General features: G+C 44.9%; 1 protein-coding gene across 4 annotated transcripts in view; it reads right to left on the bottom strand.

The window, feature by feature from the left end:
* Positions 1-734: 734 nt before the first annotated feature.
* The window catches only part of LOC111961988 (3'-5' exoribonuclease HELZ2-like), a 40,846-nt gene continuing 20,576 nt past the window's right edge, over positions 735-21,004 (bottom strand). For 2 of the 4 annotated variants that reach the window (XM_070440440.1, XM_023984723.2), the window contains 14 exons: positions 12,613-13,411; positions 12,380-12,455; positions 8,581-12,085; positions 8,167-8,252; positions 7,926-8,066; positions 7,671-7,826; positions 7,395-7,539; positions 7,076-7,207; positions 6,774-6,966; positions 5,264-5,407; positions 3,236-3,445; positions 2,931-3,087; positions 2,622-2,789; positions 735-2,519 (listed from right to left, as the gene is read on the bottom strand). In XM_070440440.1, coding sequence (XP_070296541.1) covers positions 2,389-2,519; positions 2,622-2,789; positions 2,931-3,087; positions 3,236-3,445; positions 5,264-5,407; positions 6,774-6,966; positions 7,076-7,207; positions 7,395-7,539; positions 7,671-7,826; positions 7,926-8,066; positions 8,167-8,252; positions 8,581-12,085; positions 12,380-12,455; positions 12,613-13,411 — 6,043 coding nt within the window. In that variant the 3' untranslated portion in view covers positions 735-2,388. Of the gene's footprint in view, positions 2,520-2,621; positions 2,790-2,930; positions 3,088-3,235; positions 3,446-5,263; positions 5,408-6,773; positions 6,967-7,075; positions 7,208-7,394; positions 7,540-7,670; positions 7,827-7,925; positions 8,067-8,166; positions 8,253-8,580; positions 12,086-12,379; positions 12,456-12,612; positions 13,412-21,004 lie in introns of those variants that run through there. The other 2 variants (XM_070440397.1, XM_023984713.2) reach the window with 2 other exon arrangements.

The raw sequence follows: 21,004 nt of genomic DNA, 5'->3' as shown, positions 1-21,004 counted from the left end.
GAACCCAGACTCTGGTGCGCGCAGCACAGACACTGCGCGATGATTGCAGTGCTGCTTAGACCCACTGCGCTCACCCGGTCTGGAGGACATACGTCTTCCTAAGTTTGGAGGTTGTTTTTAACCTTCCATACTTTGAAATTGTATCAACTCGCTACCCCAAGGCTTTTACTTCCCACAATAATACAGTGCATTCGGGAAATATTCAGACTCCTTGACTTTTTCCACATTTTCTAGCCTTATTCTGTGTTACAGCCTTATTCTAAAATCGACTAAAATAGTGTTTTTCCCCTCATCAATCTAACACACATACACCACGATAACTAATAAATGAAGCTGCAAATCAGAACAGTCTGTTGTTAGAATTCTTTTGGCAAAGATTTATTACAAATAAAACATGTAAATATAACATGTACATAAGTACCGATTGAAGTCGGAAGATTTACATACACTTAGAGTTGGAGTCAATTATAAAACCTCGTTTTTCAACCACTCCACAAATTTCTTGTTAACAAACTACAGTTTTGGCAAAAGCTCCGCGTTAGACATCTACTTTGTCATGACACAAGTAATTTTTCCAACAATTGTTTACAGACAGATTATATTCACTTCCTATTTCACTGTATCACAATTTCCAGTGTGGTCCAGAAGTTTACATACATGAAGTTGACTGGCCTTTAAGCTTGGCAACTCCTGGGAAGCCTTCGGTACAGCCCTTGCCGGAACAACTCCCCAGAAAATTATGTCATGGCTTTAGAAGCTTCTGATAGCCTAATTGACATGATTTGAGTCAATTGGAGGTGTACCTGTGGATGTATTTCAAGGCCTACCTTCAAACTCAGTGCCTCTTTGCTTGACATCATGGGAAAATCAAAAGAAATCAGCCAAGACATCAGAAAAAAAATTGGAGACCTCCACAGGTCTGGTTCATCCTAGGGAGCAATTTCCAAATGCCTGAAGGTACCACGTTCATCTGTTCAAACAATAGTATGCAAGTATAAACACCATGGGACCACGCAGCAGTCATACCGCTCAGGAAGGCGATGCGTTCTGTCTCCTAGAGATGAACATACTTTGGTGCAAAAAGTGCAAATCAATCCCAGAACAACGGCAAAGGACCTTGTGAAAATGCTTGAGGAAACAGATACAAAAGTATATACAGTATATCCACAGTATATATATATAGTATATATAGTATATATATCCAACGAGTCCTATATCGACATAACCTGAAAGGCCGCTCAGCAAGGAAGAAGCCACTGCTCCAAAATCGCCATAAAGAAGCCAGACTACGGTTGGGGACAAACTGCACATGGGGACAAAGATTGTACTTTTTGGAGAAATGTCCTCTGGTCTGATGAAACAAAAATAGAAATGTTTGGCCATAATGACCATTGTTATGTTTGGAGGAAAAAGGGGAGGCTTGAAAGCCGAAGAACACCATCCCAACAATGATGCACGGGGGTGGCAGCATCACGTTGTGGGGTGCTTTGCTGCAGGAGGGACTGGTGCACTTCACAAAATAGATGGCAGTCATGAGGATGGAAATTTATGTGGATATATWGAAGCAACATCTCAAGACATCAGTCAGGAAGTTAAAGCTTGATCGCAAATGGGTCTTCCAAATGGACAATGACCCCAAGAATACTTCCAAATATTGTGGCAAAATGGCTTAAGGACAACAAAGTCAAGGTATTGGAGTGGCCATCATCAGGCTCTGACCTCAATCCCATAGAAAATGTTTTGGCAGAACTGAAAAAGCGTCTGCGAGCAAGAAGGCCTACAAACCTGACTCAGTTACACCAGCTCTGTCAGGAGGAATGGGCCAAAATTCACCCAACTTATTGTGGGAAGCTTGTGGAAGGCTACCTGGAACATTTGACCCAAGTTGACCCAACCAATTTAAAGGCAATGCTACTAAATACTAATTGAGTGTATGTAAGCTTCTGACCCACTGGGAATGTGATGAAAGAAATAAAAGCTGAAATAAATCATTCTCTCTACTATTATTCTGACATTTCACATTCTTAAAATAAAGTGGTGATCCTAACTAACCTAAGACAGGGAATTTTTACTAGGATTACATTTCAGAAATTGTGAAAAGCTRRGTTTAAATGTATTTGGCTAAGGTGTATGTAAACTTCTGACTTCAACTGTATGTATACAGTGTATATATTAACAAACAGTATAGTTAGCAGWAAAAAATATACACTCTAATACAATTGACAGATAATTTAAAGGTCACTTAAAAATGACAGTGAGTACAGATTATAACTRATTTGATTCAACATTGCAATATAGAAATTAAAAGCACATAATACATTTGTCTCTGAAAACGACTTTTAATTTGACTATTCATAGTGCACTGATCTGGTGCCGAGACCATGTCTTTCAATGTAGACTGTGCTTACAGGATGCTTTGCGCACAGAGATCTTGTCAGCTTCTGTGACAAAGTTCCTTGCTCTATAATGTTTGAGGAGCTGTCTCCAAGCGCCACTGCGGCTCAACAACTCTTGGTTACCTTTTAAGAAAGGAAGAAAATACATTTTAAAATGACACTAGTTTAGATTAGGCTTACTCTAATGATCTTAACACTAAGCCCTGGATGAAAAGTCTTGCTCACCGATAATGCACAGTCCCTCTTTGGCCCTGGTGATGCCCACGTTGATCTGGTTGGGGTCGCCAACAAAGCCCACATGTTTAGACCTCCAGGCCCTGTCCGGCTGGATCTCGATCTCCTTGCTGGGTAATGAGCGCACAGTGGACAGAATGACGTAGCTCCATTCACATCCTGCATTGGAGACGAAGCATCGATTGTTATAGCAATGGCTAACCTAATCAGATTAAAGTTGACAAAATGACAATGGGGGACAACCATAGCATCACAACCAAGATAAAACAGAGGGAATAGTATGAAAGAGAAAATTGTCACCTTGACTTTTTGTGATGGTGGTGACAGTGATTTCGTCCATTTTGTGTTCATGAAGTTCTTTCTTAAGTTCAGACACCTGGGCGTTGTAGGGTGATAGAATTGCAATATTCTGTTGTTTTATTTTGGAATCTTTTATCAGTACTTTGGCGAGCCGGATCTGTGATGAACAAAAAGACAACCATGAATCGTATAACTTCCTTTTAGGAAAGTGACTCACCTGACTCTACAAGTAGAATGGCAAGATTTGAGCYGTATGTGTTGAAGTGTGAGTTATGTGTTAAGACAAAACAAAAAGGGTTCCTTACCACTRCATCTCTCTCCRCCCTATTCGCTTTGGAGTTTTCASTTCCCTYTTYTGTGCTCACAACCAGGCTGACCTCCTCTCCAATGACGTTCCCGAAAACAATGTGCGTCTGTTGGCTGCCAGCCTGAAGGACACTGCTTGAGKGATTCACTTCAGTCTTCAGTTTTCCTCCATAATATTCCTCCGATGGGAACTTGCATATATCTTCATGCTACAAAAAGAGAAACAATGGAGAATACTATGTACTTTGTCATTGGATATCAAATCAAAATCAAATTGTATTTGTCACATGTGCTGAATACAACAGGTGTAGACCTGACAGTGAAAAGCTTAATTACAAGCCCTTAACCAACAATGCAGTTTAAGAAAATTAAGTGTTAAGTAAAAAATAGATAAGTACATTTTAAAAAATATAATTAAATAACAGTAGCGAGGCTATATACAGGGGTACCGACAGAGTCAATGTGCGGGGGCACAGGTTAGTGAGGTAATTGAGGTAATATGTAGGTAGAGTTAAAGTGACAATGCATAGATAATAAACAGAGAGTGGCAGCAGCGTAAATGAGGGGGGGGGGGTGGGGGGGGGGCAATGTAAATAGTCTGGTAGCCATTTGATTACTGTCAGGAGTCTTATGGCTTGGGAGTAGAAGCTGTTAAGAAGCCTTTTTGACCTAGACTTGCGCTCCGGTACCGCCTTTTCCGTGCGGTAGCAGAGAGAATAGTCTATGACTAGGGTGACTGGAGTCTGACAATTTTTAGGGCCTTCCTCTGATACCGCCTGGTATAGAGGTCCTGGATGGAAGGAAGCTTGGSCCCAGTGATGTACTGGGCCATACGCACKACCCTCTGTAGTRCCTTGCGGTTGGAGGCCGAGCAGTTGCCATACCAGGCAGTGATTCAACCAGTCAGGATRCTATCGATGGTGCAGCTGTWGAACTTTTGAGGATCTGAGGACCCATGCCAATTCTTTTCAGTCTCCTRWGGGGGAATAGGCTTTGTCGTGCCTGCTTCATGAAGATCTTGGTGTGTTTGGACCATGATAGTTTGTTGGTGATGTRGACACCAAGAACTTGAAGCTCTCAACCTGCTCCACTACAGCCCCGTCGATSAGAATGGGGGCRTGCTCGGTCCTCCTTTTCCTGTAGTCCATAATCATCTCCTTTGTCTTGATCACRTTGWGGGAGAGGTTGTTATYCTGTCACCACRCGGCCAGGTCTCTGACCTCCTCCCTATAGGCTGTCTCRTCGTTGTCGGTGGTTAGGCCTACCACCGTTGTGTCATTGGCAAACTTAATGATGGTGTTGGAGTCGTGCCTGGCCATGCAGTCATGGGTGAACAGGGAGTACAGGAGGGGACTGAGCACRCACCCCTGAGGGGCCCCTGTGTTGAGGATCAGCRTGGCGGATGTGTTGTTACCTACTCCTACCACCCTGKGGYGGCCCATCAGGAAGTCCAGGATCCAGTTGCAGAGGGAGGTGTTTAGTCCCAGGGTCCTTAGATTATTGTTGAGCTTTGAGGGCACTATGGTGTTGAACGTTGAGCTGTAGTCAACAAATAGCATTCTCACGTAGGTGTTCCTTTTGTCCAGGCGGGAAAGGGCAGTGTGGAGTGCAATAGAGATTGCATCATCTGTGGATCTGTTGGGGCGGTATGCAAATTGGAGTGGGTCTAGTGTTTCTGGGATAATGGTGTTTGTGACCAGTCGTTCAAATGACCAGTCGTTCAAAGCACTTCACGGCTACAGACGTGAGAGCTACGGGTTGGTAGTCATTTAGGCAGGTTATCTTAGTGTTCTTGGGCACAGGGACTATGGTGGTCTGCTTGAAACATGTTGGTATTACAGACTCAGTCAGGGACAGGTTGAAAATGTCAGTGAAGACACTTGCCAGTTGGTCAGCRCATGCTGATATTAATCAATATGCATCTTAAAACATATGTGTGCAGTCAAAGGCACWGTTTTATAAACATTTGTCAAATTAGATTATATGATGTGATAAATTCATAGCCCAAACATTTCCGGACCTCTTACCATTCTGTACTGGGTATCCAGCATCACTGTCTGGGACCGGCACTCAAAGTAACGCTSAAACAGAGACTTTGACATYCCCAACTTCCTCAGAAGTTCATTCTTAACGATGGGACGTAGCTGTTTGTGGTCACCGAGCAACACAATCTAGGAAGTGAAAAGAGGTTATTTCGCCATCAATCTTCATCACTTGCAAATRTGGTGATGACCTTTATTAAACATATAGGATGGCTGSAATKGAATAAATGTAACACAGTCAAACATGTGGTTTCCATATTTCATGTGTTTGATACCGTTCCATCTGATCCATTCCAGMCATTACAATGACCCCATCATACTATAGCTCCTCCCACCAGCCTCCTCTGCTTGGGATGCAGGTGAGAAAACAGGGTTGCTGTTAAGGCTTAGTTGAACAKATTCTGTATCAATGCAGTCTTTATATGCCCAAACTCAATGGTTAGACTCCATGCAAAAAAATCTACATTATTTTTACAGAAATGCTCACACTAACACATTCTTAAAATGTAATTTCATAACACTACACTTTTAGAAAAAAAGGTTCCAAAAAAGGGTTCTTCGGCTGTCCCCATAGGAGAACCCGTTTTGGTTCCAAGTAGGACCCTTTTGGGTTCCATGTAGAACCCTCTGTACAAAGGGTTGCAMATGGAACCCAAAAGGGTTATACCTGCAACCAAAAGGGTTCTMCCTGCAAGCAAAAAGGGTTATTCAATACATAAATAGGCAGCATCACAAACATACAAAAATGATTTTAATCTCAAAGTCTAAACCGGTGGGGGGTGGGGGTTCTACTAAGCTAACATATGGAATCATTTAGCTATTTCATTTTCAATTTTTGGACCCCTTTAGGTACATCATTTYACTTAAATGTTTTATGATTTGATAAAATATASAATTTCGACTTTCTAACWATAGGCCATAGAARCGCATTGCATAACACATTMAAAAATGTCAAAAAAGAAAGAAGAAAAATCTATCATAAGGAATAAGGTTTTGAAGTGTCTGTCCTAAATCTAGGCAATGTAAGAAAGCTCAGGAAATATTGTAGTTTTTTTGGACMYATATTTAACCCCTWATTTTTGTTGCCCCAAAACTACCTCCATACTTCCATTCATTTCCATTTGTTACCTACAGATGAGTCCCGTGACACTTGTGTGGGTCGTAAAGCAAAATGGAGAATCTCCCCTTTCCACAGTGGGGTCATATTAATTTGTAGCCAAAACAGTTYGGACACTACAGACAGAAGTTGGCACATCAGTGTTACCAACTTCAGAGTCCCGTGGGGCATGTGGGGGTCGTAGACGCTACAGATTTTCGGGATGTCTCCTGGTGTGACATTCACTAGCTTAAATTTACAGATTTTGATGGGGACTTTTTTGTTATAKTTATTAGATTGACACACGGGTGCATCAATAGAGTCTYAAGGATTTTAAACCMTCATACATGGAAATATCATTCTATAACAAAAAGTAAATGAATACATGGATTTCAACACCTTTTCTGGTTTGTTGCTGACCAWTGGGATGAGGGCCTGAGGTTCTGTTGCCATGGCACATTCATCAATAAGAATCTGGCGTGCACTGACKGTTTTAGTGAGGTTAGGAGAAGAGGCTGTTGTACAGGTGCACAGAATGACATCGTGCCTCTGCAGCTCATGCACACGAGCTTTATTCAGAAGACTTTTGTAGCTAGAAGAAAAAACAAAAAATTGACGCACTTATATATGTACATCAGTCAGATGTAGGTTTATATTTTTTTTCTTCAAAAAATTGCATTACAGCAAAATTCTATACTTACTCCTCAACTTCTTCTTCTGTCAACTCCTCTCCCTTTGATTCTATTGCTAGCTTTATTCTGTGGTCAAACTCTTTTATTGCCGTGGAATGTGGATTTTGTTCTTCCCGTATGCGATGATGCAAGGTAATATCTCTAAAAATGGTACAGACATGGTCAAATACTGTGATATGGGGAGTTTGTGTAATGTGAACCATTTGACAAAAACATGCTGAGACACTGGTCAGACATGATRAAGCCAGCCGTACGATCAGATTATCAAAGACAGAGATTCCCTGAAAAAGTGGCCACTACTGCAGAGTGATGTGTGTATATTTTATACCGGAGTTCTGCCTTGGACYGCTCATGGCGAAGTGACCTGGGAGAGAGCTGAAGGACACTCCCYGGGTAAGGGTACTCCGCCATCTCCAGTTGTCGGCTGTACACCCTGAGGGGCTTCAACTTGTCTCCAAACTTCACCAGGCACTCTACAGAATGTTCAGAATGAATAGAATGTGACCTAGAACGTTCCCTGCAGAACTTGGATCATGTTTAAGCTGTGGTTGTATTATACATTATTTTGTAGAGACCATTTCAATTCAAGTATGAAGTAACTTGCCAGCAAMCACATCGACAGACTTATTGGAAGGACCACAGCAGAGAATAACTTCTTTCTTGTCCTTGTCATTCGGATTTTCAAATATCCTGGGGTTTTTGGAGTTCAGCACAAGSAACCAGTACACAATGTAAACTCCTAAAACAGTCTTTCCAGTCCCTATGAAACAGGTGTGTATTTTTTATTCCAGTAAACATAGCAATGGGCAATATAACAGCTTCAGGTATTCTGGTAGTAGTACTGTATTTCTTAACTTACCAGGTGGCCCTTGTACGATTGTGAAGTTGTTATTCAGAGCTTTCTCCACTGCATCAATTTGACTCTTATTCAGCTCTGGGAGACCCTCTGTTGCCTTTTCCCTCATGAGTTGGTACCGTGGTGGTACAAMAGATTGCGAAGCTACAATCCCAAGCAAGACCACAAAACAACACTTTCAAGCATATAGCTTAAAAACAAGGTTGTTGTAAATTCCCACAGATGTAAAATGGGGTTACTTTACCTCCTTTTGGAATGTGTTGTCCTAGGGCTATTTTCTGAACAAGCTCATTTGCAGACACAATGTTGTTCACAGCCATTTCTTTACGTCTAGACAGTAGAAATGTCAACAACCATTAATTATATATACTGAATTAATTATGGGAACATTATGTCCATCCAATAAAAATATGGGATAGTACTTTTACATTATCTTATTTTAAAGAGTGTACTTAAAAAAAATCTTATTTTAAAATGTGAGTAGTACTTTATATTTGACTGCAGCAATTACCAGGTATTTACTAAAAATGGTAATTACATTTGAAGCACCATTTTGAAGACTTAAATGAGACTTAAATAAGAACTGGAATTGTAAAATAAAGTGTTACGGTAATACATTTGTTCAATCTCTTTTTTTGCATACTAATTTAATACTTGCACGTCTGTCAGAAGCTTTGGGATTATCTCAACCGTGTATGTTGTCTTTCTCTGGTAGACACACTCTGGAATGGTATCCATTGGCAAGTGGTTGATGTAGAAGTGCACTTTTCTGGCTTGATTTTGGTTGTTTTTTGGTTCTTCAAAGTTGGTTGTAACACCATGTGCCACCCATGTGTAATTCTTAGGGTCGACTACTTCCTCTGATTGGTCAGGGGTGGAAGTCAGTTTCAATCCCCTTTTTCGGATGCACAGAAAGCACTTGCTAAGGTTGCATTCAATGGCCCATTCTTTAATGTATTTGAGTGGAAGGTCAAAACTTCCTATCAGTGTGTTTTTCACTTGCTTCAAGTTCAGCTTCAGGTCCTCAATTATTATGCTGTCACTTTCATCCACAGCATTGTCTGCAGACTCCATCTCACAAAGTGGTCGCCAGATCTTCACATACTCTCTTGTGTTGCTATATTCACTCTTGGATGGATAGTCTGCACGTTTGGAAAAGCATGTGATAGGACTGTGGGCATGGTCTACACACACCTCAAATATTGGTTTGATGCACACCAACTGAACAATGGGTGTCCAATAACCTGTTTTTCTTTCAGATGTCATTTGGACTTGAAGCGTGTCTCCTGGCTTCAAATGTAGGGTAAGATCAACATAGTGCTCCATTTCAATTTTTTCAGCTTGTCCATGTGCAGTTCTATGAGAGTCATTCCCAGCTTCAAGCAAATCCATCTTGGCATGTTTTGAGAGACTCTTTACATTTTCTGTTTGCTTTGTTGTGGCATCTACTATGAGAGACCTTGCTTTGTTCCATTGTTCATGGTCCATTGCATTAACAATGGCTTGCCAAGTCTTTTGTGGGAGCTTGATGCAGGCAGTTGAATTTTGCACCTTTTTTAGCTCTTGGTGAACTTTGGCAGTGTCAATTGAGTACACTCGTCTTCTCCATGTCAGAGTCATTTGGTTCTCATTTGAATCGTACAGTGGTTGATCCTCCAGTTGCAAATCTCTGTACATAACGGGCAAACACTCTGGCAAAGAGTGCCTGTCGAACGGAAATGACAGCTTGAAACTGTCTCCTACTTCTACACCAACAACAAATGCTAGCTTCAGAGAATTTTGTTTCTTCATGTTGATGGCAAAAGATATCATCGCAGCCTTCTTTTCATACTCATTGACCTTCTTGTAGATGTCTTCAGTCTTCTGACACAGAATGTCAATCTCTTGTGGAGAATATTGGACCGGAGTGCCGCTTAGGACCGAATGCAAAAGCCTTTGCAGGACAATATCCATGTAGCGACGAATGGGCGAGGATGCGTGTGTATAGGACTCAAGTTGCAAGGAATAGTGCCCAACTTTTTCCTGGGATGAATTGGAACGGATGACATAGGCTTCGTTAAGACACTTCCTAAACTCATATATCACTGGAAGGAGCTGGGGGTAGATGTCATCTGTACCAATCAGATCAATCATTGTGTCAGTGTCAACTTCCTCTTTCTTGGCAGCTGACAGGATCTCATTCCATATTGATGTTAGCACGTAGAAGCTTTTGCTCTCCATGGCCTTCTGGTCAAGTTTATTGTCATGGTCAAGGTTGTGCCTCAGGTGTGAGGACAGTGGTATGATGTCTTTGTATTGCTCTTTCAAGTCTTCTAACATTTCAGGGTCAGGTCTTACTTGACATCGGAGTGGAGTGCAGTACATGGTTTCATTTGCATTGATCAAAAATTCAGACACAGAATAGTTGAACAGTATACTAAGCTCCTCAATCATCTGACTGGATCTCCTCTTCCCTGGCTTCTGGTGATCGTCCAATTGTTTATAGCTCCAATCCTTGCCAAGCCTGGCCTTCCTTTGGACTTTGGCAAAACGATATGCCACAGAAACACAGTCTTCTATAGTATCAAACTTGGCCTCTTCTCCTGACTGCTTACTGAGGATGTCCTCTGCCTCTTCATAAGACAACTTTCTATCGGACTTGATTTGCGAAAGCTGGAATTTCTTTTCAGTGATTTTGTGTGTTGCCTTGTCCACTTTTACCATTAACGAAACTACCTTTCGATCTTGACCAGGCCGGAGACTCAAGTGGTTGATGCTAAATTGTTTTGGGAACATGTAAACTGGTTCTTTTCTAGGGCTGTAAAATGTTGCAACATGTTTTTGTGCAGCATCATCCAACGAACTGCCAAGATTCACAAAACTTGCCACATCTGCTATGTGGACTCCAACCTCATAATGGCTTTCCATGTCAATGACACTGATTGCATCATCCAAGTCTTGGGATTTCTTTGGGTCAACAGTGAAAGTAATCAACTTTCGGAGGTCCTTTCTGTTACCATTTTGGGTGTCTTCCCAGGAACATGGTTCAGCTAAAACATGGCTGGAAGGCAACGGTTGAACTTTAAATTCTGCATCCAAAATCCTTAAGCCCTCCTCCAAAGATGATCCTATGGAAATAATATCTATCACTTTCCCTAACGGATAGGCATAGTTTCCTTTGTTTTCTGTTTTCGTTTTCCAGCAAAACACTTCCACCATAAATACATGACTGTGTTTGATTTCTTCATCAAGGTGTTGATATCTGACAATCTCCCATTCTCCATCATCGTGCTTCCATATTGGAATTGAATTGCGACTCTTCTTGCTGACCAAGGTACACATTTTGGTGGTGTTTGTGTTGAGGGGTACCATAATTTTTCTGAGGAATTGATATTCAGACTTCGTTTTGGGTTTCTGGTCATCTTCAACTCCAAGGGTACAAGCAAACACACGACGGGATTCAGCTGCCTTGATGGTGCCTAACACTTTTCCTTGTGGAATACCCTCACAAGGAACTACTTCGGCCACCACTTCATCACCACAGAAGGACTTGCCGAGGTTACCTCTACCTTTGATGATAATGTGGTTAGTTGGGTTGTCAAATGGAATGATATAGCCTGCATTATGTTTCTCCATGACCAATTCACCTCGCTTGTACACATTGGGCTGCTCTCTCAACAACTGCAACAAGGCATCTCTTTCCACTTTGGCACTATCGTATGGTCTCTTTCGTTCCAGTACATGTTCACATTCTGAACTGTCTCCATAAGATGAATTGGAGTGTGCCCTGTTTTGCTCCTCTTGTAGTTCTTGGAGAATAGCATCCATGTCGTTCTCTGTATCGAACATAACGGACTGAGTGCTGCTCTCATCCAGGTATTCTGTCCTTTGGAATCTTGAGATTTCCTTGATATCGCCATCAATGAAGTCATTGGTAAGGTGTTTCGGTTCAGCACTTCCCTTGCTAATACAATGGTGAATGTAGCTTCTCCAGATTCTTGAGCACTTCCCAAAGTAGCAAAGCGCAGCAGCATCTCCAACCACAACAACCTGGGATTGAGCCCTAGTCATGGCTGTGTTCAGCATGCGAGCATCGTTGAAAAACTCCACACAATATGAGTCAGGAGGGTGAAGGCTGTCACGGGTTAGAACGGCTGTCATTACTATTGCTCTGAACTGTTTGCCTGTCAAGAAATAATGAAAGGGTTATATGGTTAACAACCCATTATTTTGATGAATAGAAAGGTTTCAACACAAAGATCAAAATAACATAAAATAAATTAAGTCAACAAAAATATTACAAAAATGTATTATATTAACAAATCATGCGTTAATTTCTGATTGGGTCGACATATGCAGCTACTGTGAATGACGTCTCCTCGAATGCAGGAACATTGCCTTTAAAAGCCGCATTGTCCACAAAGCACAATTGGAATAAATTCCAGCCCAAATCTTTGAGTTGTTTTCATGATAAATACCTTGAACATTGGATATATTCTCCACAGTCACTCGGCCAAGGAATCTTTTCCGAAGCTCTTTCCTGATCATTGAAACCTATGAAAAATACATAAATAATGTCAACCAAAAAAGTTAAGGACATAACACAACATTGACTTGGGAGAGGTTTTTCCTCATTCTCTCAAGAAATGCATTAGAATTCTTAAACTGTACATGGTAATTGACAAGTTTAAATGAGGAACAACTGTTTCACCTGGCATCGTTCCGAGAGAACACAGATTGAGCTTTGATCATGAGTCCCCCATGCGAGTGGCCAATCTCTGAGCAGATTTTGCACTATTTCAACCACGCATTCAACCTCGTCAAGATTAAACCATGACATGGATGCGGTGTCCAAGTGGGATTCTCCTCTGACATGGTGAAACCTCAGGGGGTGGCTGTTCGGATGAGCTGGAACATTACCAACAGCCTTGATGACATCCGACCTGCCAACGTAGAAATGAGTGGACACAAATTCTACTATCTCTTTTGTGGTGCGATAGTTCTCGTAAAAAAATATTCTGCTTTTCAAAGCTGTACGACTCTCACAGCCTTGATAGAAGTGGAACAGACGGTTCAGCAAAGAGTGATTGGAGTGTTGGTCATCGTCCATTGAAAATAGTTTTGGTCCCATCTGCATATGATCTCCGGCTAGAACCACCCGAGTTGCTGGCCCTGCCAGACCAAGGGGCATTAGGGCTTGACATTCGAGCATCTGGGAGGCTTCGTCAATCAGGATGTGGGTGAAGTAGCCATCGGAAAGCTTTAGGTCATTGAAGTGTCTTGCCATTGCAGTAGTTGTTATGACTATTCTGTGGTGATCCAAAGCAGATTTGGTAGGAGGTAGAAAAAACTGACCATCTTTGGATAGAAGGCAGTACTTCTGTGTGATCTCATCCGTGGAACTCACTGGAACCCCTTGTTTATTTGCTTTTATTCTCAGTGGCTTCATCTCAGGGTGTCCAGAGTTGACGTATGGATGGAAGTGGTCTTTGATATACAAATCTGCAGAGCTGACCAGAGAAAGAGAGGGGTTAACTATGCTTACCATTTAACAGTTCCACTAAAATGTGACTGTCCTTTAAACCAGAATGGAAAACTGGTCTCCCTACTTTTTCATTAAATGTATGTTGCACCAGTAATTAAAAAGCAGGTACATTGCAACTATAAGTGTGTGTGTGTGTGTGTTAACATTTGGATTCAAATCTGTGTATTAACATTGGGATTAATACATGGCATAATACTTATAAATGTTCATTTATAACTGTCAAACCCATATGAGGCTTACACAATTCAAATGATTGATGAGCAAACTCATGAGAGCCCTATGACCTAACTGAGCTATCTTAATTAATCATTACACAGAGGTCAAATAAATGTATTTTGTTGTACATCTAATGTTTACAAAAATCTCACATGTTATTAACAGTTTTAAGCACTATTATGTAACAATGCGTGCCTGTCAACTCAGGGCTGGGGTCAATTCAAACTGAAGAAGTAAACTTGAACAATAATTCAAAATGCATCTATTTTCAATGACTTCTCAATCAACTTAGCTATTTATTTCAAATGTTTTTTTATTTGAATTTTATATTAAAATAACTTCCTGAATTGACTGCATGTCAACTAAATGCATTATGTAAGACTGAACATATACAGCGCGTTCGGAAAGTATTCAGACCCCTTCCCTTTTTCCACATTTTGTTGCGTTACAGCCAATATTCTAAAATTATTTTTCCATCATCAATCAACACACAATACCCATAATGACAAAGCGAAAAACAGGTTTTAACAATTTTCTGCACATTTTTTAAATACAACAAAAAACAGATACTTTATTTACATAAGTATTCAGACCCTTTGCTATGAGACTCGAAATTGAGCTTTACCACCCGTGGTAAATTCAATTGAGTGGACATGATTTGGAAAGGCACACACCTATCTACAGTACAAGTCAAACGTTCGACCGACCTACTCATTCCAGGGTTATTCTTTATTTTTCAATTTTCGTCATTGTAGTATAATAGAGAAGACATCAAAACTATGAAATAACACATATATAATCATGTAGTAAGCAAACAAGTGTTAAACAAATCAAAATGTATTTTATATTTGAGATTCATCAAAGTTGCCACCCTTTGCCTTGATGACAGCTTTGCACACTCTTGGCATTCTCTCAACCAGCTTCATGAGGTAGTTACCTGGAATGCATTTAAATGAACAGGTGTGCCTTGTTGAAAGTTAATTTGTGGAATTTCTTCTTGTTAAAGTTCATTTGTAGTAAAAGACCAAGTGTCACGACTTCAACCGAGGCAGGCTCTCCTTCCCGTTCGGGTGGCGCTCGGCGGTCGTCGTCACCGGCCTACTAGCTGCCACTGACTCTTTTTCCTCCCCCTCCTTATGTGTTAATTTGTATCACCTGTGTTTAGGTAATTGGGAATTAGTGTGGCTTTATTAGTCAGCCAGCCCGTACGCTTCTTTGTGCGGGATTGTTCATTTGTAGCTTTGGATTTCGGGAGTGGTTTATGTATTGTGGACTGGGTTTGTCTCTCGTGTTTTTGGACAGTTGTTTATGACACCCAGTAAGTCCGTGTTGGACATTTTGTTTGCCAGTTGTGCATTAAAGAATCAACGTATTGAAGCTCTGCTGTTCCTGCGTCTGACTTCACACCCCCCGACACCCAGGTCGTTACAGAATCCCGCACCACTAGAATGGAGTCAGCAGGAGCAGCAGCCAACCCTCTCCCATCGATGGAGGAACGGGTTCTCCACCACACCACCGTCCTCCATCGGATCGGATCAGCCATGGACCAAATGATGGAGAGAATGGAGCGATGGGAGAGGAGTGGGCTCCTCTCTCCACCTTCGGCTCCCCCCCCCAGGACTCTCCATCCCCCGGCTCCAGCGCGCTCCGTCTTACGCTCCCGAGGGATTATAATGGAGCGGCGGCAGGTTGTCAGGGGTTCTTACTCCAACTGGAGCTATACCTGGCCACTGTTCGCCCCACTCCCTCGGGAGCGGAGAGAGTGAGTGTCCTCGTCTCCTGCCTAACGGGTCGTGCTCTGGAGTGGGCCAACGCAGTCTGGAATGGCCCGGACTCTGCAAAGGAGCACTATCCGGAGTTTACCCGTCGTTTTCGTGCCGTGTTTGACCACCCCCCAGAGGGCCGAGCGGCGGGTGAGAGACTATTTCATCTCAGGCAGGAGAAGAGGAGCGCACAGGATTTCGCGCTGGAGTTCCGGACCTTGGCCGCGGGATCAGGGTGGAACGACAGGGCCCTTATTGACCACTACCAGTGTAGTCTCCGGGAGGACGTCCGCAGGGAGCTAGCGTGTCGGGACATCGCTCTTTCTCTGGATGAGCTTATTGACATGTCCATCCGACTGGATAATCTGCTGGCTGCCCGCGGGCGTTCGGAGAGGGTCCTGTGCGTTCCACCACCCAGCGCCCCGGCTCCCATCCCGATGGAGTTGGGAGGGGCCGCGCCTAGGGGTACCGGAGGAGGAGGCCCCCCCTGCACCAGCTGTGGTCGGAGAGGACACACGGCCGATCGGTGCTGGGGGGGTCTGTCTGGGAGTCGAGATGTCAGGCGGAACGCTTCTCGATCACCCCAGGTGAGTCAGCACCAAACTCACTCAGAACCCCCTGTTGGTCACATGTTTGTCTCAATTTTTTTCCTTTATTTTTTCCCCTCTTCCCAGCATAGGGCACTAGTCGATTCAGGGGCAGCTGGGAACTTTATGGATCGCGGACTCGCCCGTAAGTTGGGCGTTCCGCTTGTGCCGATAGATTCTCCCTTTCCCGTGCACTCCCTAGATAGCCGGCCATTAGGGTCAGGGGTGGTCAGGGAGGTTCCCCTGGACATGGTGACGCAGGGGAATCATAGGGAACGTATCAGTCTCTATATTATTGATTCGCCTGCGTTTCCAGTGGTGCTGAGTATTCCCTGGTTGGCCCGGCACAATCCCAATATTTCGTGGAGACAGGGGGTTCTCCAGGGGTGGTCAGAGGAGTGTTCTGGAAGGTGTCTGGGAGTTTCCATTGGTGCCACGTCGGTGGAGAGTCCAGACCAGGGTTCCACGGTGCGCATTCCCCCCGAGTATGCCGATTTGGCAATCGCTTTCTGTAAAAAGAAAGCGACGAAATTACCACCACATCGACCGGGTAGGGATTGTGCGATAGATCTCCAGGTTAACGCTGCGCTTCCCAAGAGTCACGTGTACCCTTTGTCCCAAGAGAGGACGTTGGCTATTGGAGACATAGTCGCGGAGTCTCTGGACAGGGGTACATTCGGCCCTCCATCTCACCCGTCTCCTCGAGTTTCTTTTGTGAAGAAAAAGGAGGGAGGTTTGCGTCCGTGTATTGATTATAGAGGTCTAAATGCCATCACAGTGGGTTTAGTTACCCACTACCTCTCATCGCTTCGGCGGTGGAATCATTCACGGAGCGCAGTTCTTACAAAACTGGACCTCAGGAGCGCGTACAGTCTTGGCGTATTCGAAAGGAGACGAGTGGAAAACGCATTTAGTACTACATCGGGCCACTATGAGTACTGCGTCATGCCGTATGGGTTAAAGAATGCTCCAGCCGTTTTCCAATCCTTTGTAGACGACATTCTCAGGCCCTGCACGTGCAGGGTAGTTGTGTATATCGATGACATTCTGATCTACTCAACTACTCACGCCGCGCATGTATCTCTGGTACGCAAGGTGCTTGGCAGACTGCTGGAGCATGACTTATACGTCAAGGCTGAGAAGTGTTGTGTCCCAAACAAGCCGTCTCCTTCCTGGGTTATCGCATTTCCACCTCGGGTGGTGGTGGAGAGTGACCGCATAAAGGCGTGCGTAATTGGCCGACTCCGACCACGGTAAAGAGGTGCAGCGGTTTTTGGGTTTTGGCAACTACTACCGGATTTATCCGGGGTTTTGGCCGGTAGCGGCACCCATTCCCTACACTGCTAAGGGGGCCTGGTGCGGTTGCGGTGGTCAGCGGCGGCCGACGGAGCTTTCAACAGGTTGAAGGCTCTTCACGGATGCTCCCGTGTTGCGCATCCGGATCCCTTTTAGCATTCATAGTGGAGGTGGACGCGTCCGAGGCTGGGTGGGTGCCGTGCTATCACAGCGCTCGGGTACGCCACCAAAACTCCGCCCCTGCGCTTTCTTCTCTAGTAAGCTCAGTGCGCGGAGCGTAACTATGATGTGGGGGATCGGGAGTTGTTAGCGGTGGTCAGGGCTCTGAAGGTGTGGAGACACTGGCTTGAGGGGGCTAAGCACCCTTTCTCATCTGGACCGACCACCAGAATCTGGAGTATATTCGGGCAGCTCGGAGACTGAACCCACGTCAGGCAAGGTGGGCCATGTTTTTCACCCGGTTTCGGTTCACGTTGTCCTATAGACCCGGCTCCCAAAACGTAAAGGCAGACGCACTGTCCGCCTTTACGACACGGAGGATAGGACCACCGAACCCACTCCCATCATCCCCGCCTCGAGGCTGATAGCGCCAGTGGTATGGGAGTGGGACTCGGACATCGAGCGGGCGCTACGGGCGGAACCCGCGCCTCCTCAGTGTCCGGCGGCCGTTAGTACGTACCGCTTGGTGTTCGGGACCGACTGATCGGTGGGCTCATGTCCTACCCTCCTCGGGTCACCCGGGGTGACGAGGACAGTGGGGAGCCTTCGGGGAGGTATTGGTGGCCTACCTTAGCTCGGGACGTTAGGGTTATTGTCTCCTCCTGTTCGGTATGCGCTCAGAGTAAGGCTCCTAGGCACCTTCCTAGAGGAATTGCAACCCCTCCCGTTCCACAACGGCCATGGTCTCATCTGTCCGTGACTTCCTGCCGATCTTCCCCCTCTCAGGGAAACACTACGGTTCTGGTAATTGTGGATCGGTTTTCTAAGTCCTGCCGTCTCCTCCCGTTGCCCGGTATCCCTACTGCCCTACAGACTGCGGAGGCCTTATTCACCCACGTCTTCCGGCACTACGGGTGCCGGAGGACATCGTTTCTGATCGGGGCCCCCAGTTCACGTCCCGAGTATGGAGGCGTTCATGGAGCGTCTGGGGTCACGGTCAGCCTGACTTCCGGTTATCACCCCGAGAGTAATGGGCAGGTGGAGAGAGTGAACCAGGAGGTGGGTAGGTTTCTGCGGTCGTATTGCCAGGACCGGCCAGGGAGTGGGCGAGATACATTCCCTGGGCCGAGATGGCCCAGAACTCACTACGCCACTCCTCTACTAATGTGTCCCCTTTCAGTGTGTGTGGGGTACCAGCCGGTCCTGCACCATGGCATCCGAGCCAGACCGAGGCTCCTGCGGTGGAGGAGTGGGACAGCGCTCCAAGGAACCTGGAGGGCCGTCCAGAGTCCCTCCAACAAGCTACTAGAAGGCAGAAGAGGAGCGCTGACCGCCACCGCAGTGAGGCCCCCGTTTTGTACCGGGGAAAGGGTCTGGCTCTCGACCCGAAACCTACCCTCCGCTTGCCCTGCCGGAAGCTGGAGCCGCAGTGTGTAGGGCCCTTCAAAGTCCTGGAGAGATAAACGAGGTGTGTTATCGATTAAAACTCCCTTCCTATTATCGTATTAACCCCTCGTTTCATGTGTCTCTCCTCAGGCCGGTGGTAGCTGGTCCCCTGCAGGACGGTGAGGTGCCGGAGGTCCCTCCTCCCCCTCTGGACATCGAGGGGTCCCCAGCGTACACGATACGGGCCATTCTGGACTCGAGACGCCGGTGAGGGGCCTGCCGTACCTCGTGGACTGGGAGGGGTACGGTCCGGGGAGAGGTGCTGGTACCGGTGGAGGACATTTTGGATCCATCTATGTTAAGGGATTTCCATCGCCTCCATCCGGATCGCCCTGCGCCTCGTCCTCGGGTCGACCTCGAGGCCGGTGTCGGCACGCTGCGGGAGCCGCGCGTCAGAGGGGGGTACTGTCACGACTTCAACCGAGGCAGGCTCTCCTTCCCGTTCGGGTGCGCTCGGCGGTCGTCGTCACCGGCCTACTAGCTGCCACTGACTCTTTTTCCTCCCCCTCCTTATGTGTTAATTTGTATCACCTGTGTTTAGGTAATTGGGAATTAGTGTGGCTTTATTAGTCAGCCAGCCCGTACGCTTCTTTGTGCGGGATTGTTCATTTGTAGCTTTGGATTTCGGGAGTGGTTTATGTATTGTGGACTGGGTTTGTCTCCCGTGTTTTTGGACAGTTGTTTATGACACCCAGTAAGTCCGTGTTGGACATTTTGTTTGCCAGTTGGGCATTAAAGAATCAACGTATTGAAGCTCTGCTGTTCCTGCGTCTGACTTCACACCCCCCGACACCCAGGTCGTTACACCAAGTCCATATTATGACAAGAACAGCTCAAATAAGCAAAGAGAAATGACAGTCCATCATTACTTTAAGACATGAAGTGCAAATGCAAAAACCATCAAGCGCTGTGATGCACCTGGCTTTCTTGAGGACCACCACAGGAAAGGAAGACCCAGACTTACCTCTGCTGCAGAGGATACGTTCATTAGAGCTACCAGCCTCAGAAATTGCAGCCCAAATAAATGCTTCAGAATTCAAGTAACAGACACATCTCAACATCAGCTGTTCAGAGGATACTGAGTAAATCAGGCCTTCATGGTCAAATTGCTGCAAAGAAACCACTACTAAAAGACACCAATAAGAAGAAGAGACATGCTTGGGTCAAGAAACACGAGCAATGGTGGAAATCTGTCCTTTGTAGGTGAACGGATGATCTCTGCATATGTGGTTCCCCCGTGAAGCATGGAGGAGGAGGTGTGATGGTGTGGGGGTGCTTTGCTGGTGACACTGTCAGTGATTTATTTATTATTCAAGGCACACTTAACCAGCATGGCTACCACAGCATTCGGCAGTGATACGCCATCTCATCTGGTTTGCGCTAAGTGGGACTATCATTTGTTTTTCAACAGGACAATGACCCAACACACCTCCAGGCTGTTTAAGGGATATTTGACCAAGAAGGAGAGTGATAGAGTGCTGCATCAGATGACCTGGCCTCCAGAATCACTCGACTTCAACCCAATTGAGATGGTTTGGGATGAGTTGGACCGAAGAGTGAAGGAAAAGCAGCCAACAAGTGCTTCAAGACTGTTGGAAAAGCACTTCAGGTGAAGCTGGTAGAGAGAATGCCAAGAGTGTGCAAAGCTGTCATCAAGGCAAAGAGTGGCTACTTTTTCTAAAATATATGTTGATATGTTTTACACTTTCATGGTTACTACATGATTCTATGTGTTATTTCATAGGTTTGATGTCTTCACTATTATTTTACAATGTAGAAAATAGTAAAAATAAAGAAAAACCCTTGAATGAGTAGGTGTGTCCAAACATTTGACTGGTACTGTATATAAGGTCCCACAGTTGACAGTGCATGTCAGAGTAAATACCAAGCCATGAGGTCAAAGGTCCGTAGAGCTCCGAGACAGGATTGTGTTACGGCACAGATCTGGGGAAGGGCACCAAAAACTATCTGCAGCATTGAAGGTCCCCAAGAACTCAGTGCCCTCCATCATTCTCCATGGAAGAAGATTGTAACCATCAAGACTCTTCCTAGAGCTGGCTGCCTGTCCACACTGAGCAATCAGGGGAGAAG

Source organism: Salvelinus sp. IW2-2015, linkage group LG1 (genome assembly GCF_002910315.2).
Source record: "Salvelinus sp. IW2-2015 linkage group LG1, ASM291031v2, whole genome shotgun sequence".
Classification (NCBI taxonomy): domain Eukaryota; kingdom Metazoa; phylum Chordata; class Actinopteri; order Salmoniformes; family Salmonidae; genus Salvelinus; species Salvelinus sp. IW2-2015.
Note: the sequence above shows the minus strand (reverse complement) of the source record. Positions and strands in the feature narration are given on the sequence as shown.